General features: G+C 43.9%; 1 protein-coding gene across 1 annotated transcript; it reads right to left on the reverse strand.

Annotated features, from left to right (window-relative positions):
* Positions 1–950: 950 nt before the first annotated feature.
* On the reverse strand, positions 951–2335 carry LOC110188544 (uncharacterized). The gene has a single exon (XM_020958301.2). It carries the CDS (start codon positions 2157–2159, stop codon positions 1086–1088), a length of 1074 nt encoding a protein of 357 aa, XP_020813960.2. The 5' UTR covers positions 2160–2335; the 3' UTR covers positions 951–1085.
* Positions 2336–2724: the final 389 nt, after the last annotated feature.

Genomic DNA, 2724 nt, shown 5'->3' on the forward strand with positions numbered 1-2724 from the left:
CCCTTCTCGGTTGTGGGCGCATTAAAGTTGTTTCAGCTGCGGCATTTATTTTAATTTGAAAACTATTTCCCCCTCGCTTCGGTTATGCGTCGCCCTCTGGCTCAGGCTCATTATTTTCGCATGACTTTAGTTGGATTTTTATTACACAATTCGCTGGGATATTGCGTATACGCCGCTTTGGCCACCGTTTTCGTTTTAATTTGTATATGGCGTGTGTTCGGTTCGGTTTCGAGGCCCAAAATCCAAATCAGTTATAAATATTAGCACACAGCCAGCCGCTGTAATGGCAGCATAATTATATGGCCTGCCACCTCGTACTCTTTTTTTTTGGCTAGCCAACTTTATTTTTGATATCCTGTGCAAAAGATCGGCACTCGGCTTAGTTTGGTGGCGTCCCAGAGGGCATGCAAATACGTATCCGAATGCCCGGCGTAGTTAAGCGCGCAAATTATTTGCACGAAAATATTTCTATGTCCTCCAAGGACTGGAGGCCGTCGGGCAACTTCCGGAAAAGTCGCACAACTTGCCACTTGGCGTGTGTGGCGCCCATTTCGCTCCTCGGGGAGTCGTTGCCCCGGCCAACAGGAATCGGAAAGTGGCTAAGAACTGAAAGCCAGCAATCAGTGATGACGGGTTTTTTCTAAGAGATATAATATTCTGCATTGAGAAGAAATAGTAATTCTTTAAACAGTTCAAATAAATAGTTAGCTTTCAACTTCTATATTTTCTAAGGAATATTTCAACCAAGGGAAGCTGAGTAACTTATTTACAATCTAAGAATATTAATAATTTTAGCCAAAAAACCACCAACTTAAGTGCACTGCCTCTGCCCAAAATAACAAAAGAGAAAATAAAATTGAAAAGTGGTGATGTTTCAGAGGATGGGAGGTGGAGCATTGTTTCTGCCGTCCGTCAATTACCTTTGATTGGTCACTTAAGTCGAGTTCGCGTTTCTGAATCTTTTTGTTTTTTTTATTTTTTATTGGAAAATGATTTATGGGGAAGTTATGTGGTAGACCCAAGGTCAGTCAGCAAATAAACGTGAAATTTAGCAGTTATTCAACGTGAAATTTAAACGCAACGGATCATGGCTCGCTTTGGGGTTTCTTGAGAACTTCAGGGCTGCCCTTGGTAGTATCCTTTGAATATCTCGGTGTTTGCAAAGCAATCTTCGCTTCGAAGAAAAGCTTGGCCCCACTCACGCCCACCTGGGCAACATCGACCTCATCGCAAATGACAATTTGACCCTTTTCGCAATGCTGCAGCTTCCATTTGAGCGGAACCAGGCGATGCTTCAAGGATCCGTAGATGAGCAGAGCATCGCTAAAGTTCAGTCGATCCTCCTGGCCCTTCACCACCTGGGCCATCATCTTCTTGGTCTTCAAGTGGGTTTGTGGTATCTCCAGGAGTTCGAGGAATCTCTTGAGTCCGCATAACGATATATAACCATTTTTTTCCTCATCCACTTGCTTAAAGACCGACAGGGCGCTATCGATATCGGAACGTTTGAAATAGGGCCAAACACTCTTGTTGATTTCAACATCGATTGCCCTTTCACTGCTGTTGGGCGTAAGGCTCAGGGATCTGCCTTTCATAATGCTGCTGGTGGAAGAGGCACAGCTAAGCTGTACACCGGAGAAGGTTGTCTCCAGATCCTCCGCGAAGTCCAAATCGATCAGGCTTCTAAAGTTTAATGTGGATGTGCGGCGGTCTCTCTTGAGAATCGATTGCCGGAGTTGCTCATACGAGGAGCAGGAAAGGAAGGACGAGTTGGCACTCAAATCCTCCGTATCACCACAACCTTCTTGAGGCCTTAGATCTTCTTCAGAGTCCCTTGCTTCCTCCGACTGACTGAACTTCTTGTGAACAGAGGACGTATCACCACTGCTTTCTGGAGTTAGAAATTCCTCCAAGTCTTCATCAAGATCTTCGCTAGACTCCTGGTTCTCAGTCTTTTGCGATGTTGACAAGCTCTCCTGGACTTCCGTTGCCCTCTCCTGCCGCTTTTCAGTAATTTTACCTAGATCATGCTGCTCTTCAGCCTCCGTTTGCTTTTCCAGTACTATTTTCAACTCGGTTCGAAGCGAAATGTGACTGTTGTTCGGCGTTGCTGCTGAGATCTCGAACTTTCTCCTGACGATGCTGTCTGCCTCTGACATGATCTTCGGTTGCAGCGAGAGATGCCTAGATTTTTAGTCAAAATATATACAAATATATAAATATGCAAGTGTACAAGTGTGTGTGTTTTGATCTGTTTCCCGTACGAATCTGGCTTAGAGTGGAACGAATACATTAGCTGACAGCCCTGAATAAATGAAAGGTAGTAGTCGACATACTTGTAACTTAAAAAGGGGTATGAAATAATATTAAATATAATACATTTTCAATATATCTCTTAGTTACTTAATAATGAAAAAGGTGCTCATAATGAGGATCAATAAAATCGAGGTTTTTTCGCATTAAAGCCTTGGCATTTTGGGTTTGCGGTGTTCTGGGGGACGATGGCTCCCTGTCCACTTGAGATTAATGGCTAAGGACGAATTTCGGCACGTTCCTGTTAACATGCCATGGCCATAAACAGTTAATTAAGCTTTTATTGGTTACTCTTTTTTGTTTGGCTTTCGGTCCGGCTGGCTGACATTTCACGTTTTATTTGTCAAACAAGCGGCCAAAAATGTGACGACCATAAACGGCGGCCCAACCGCTACCATTGTGGCCATGGTG

This window comes from Drosophila serrata, unplaced genomic scaffold (genome assembly GCF_035046125.1).
Source record: "Drosophila serrata isolate PLE 108 unplaced genomic scaffold, ASM3504612v1 contig_241, whole genome shotgun sequence".
NCBI classification, from domain to species: domain Eukaryota; kingdom Metazoa; phylum Arthropoda; class Insecta; order Diptera; family Drosophilidae; genus Drosophila; species Drosophila serrata.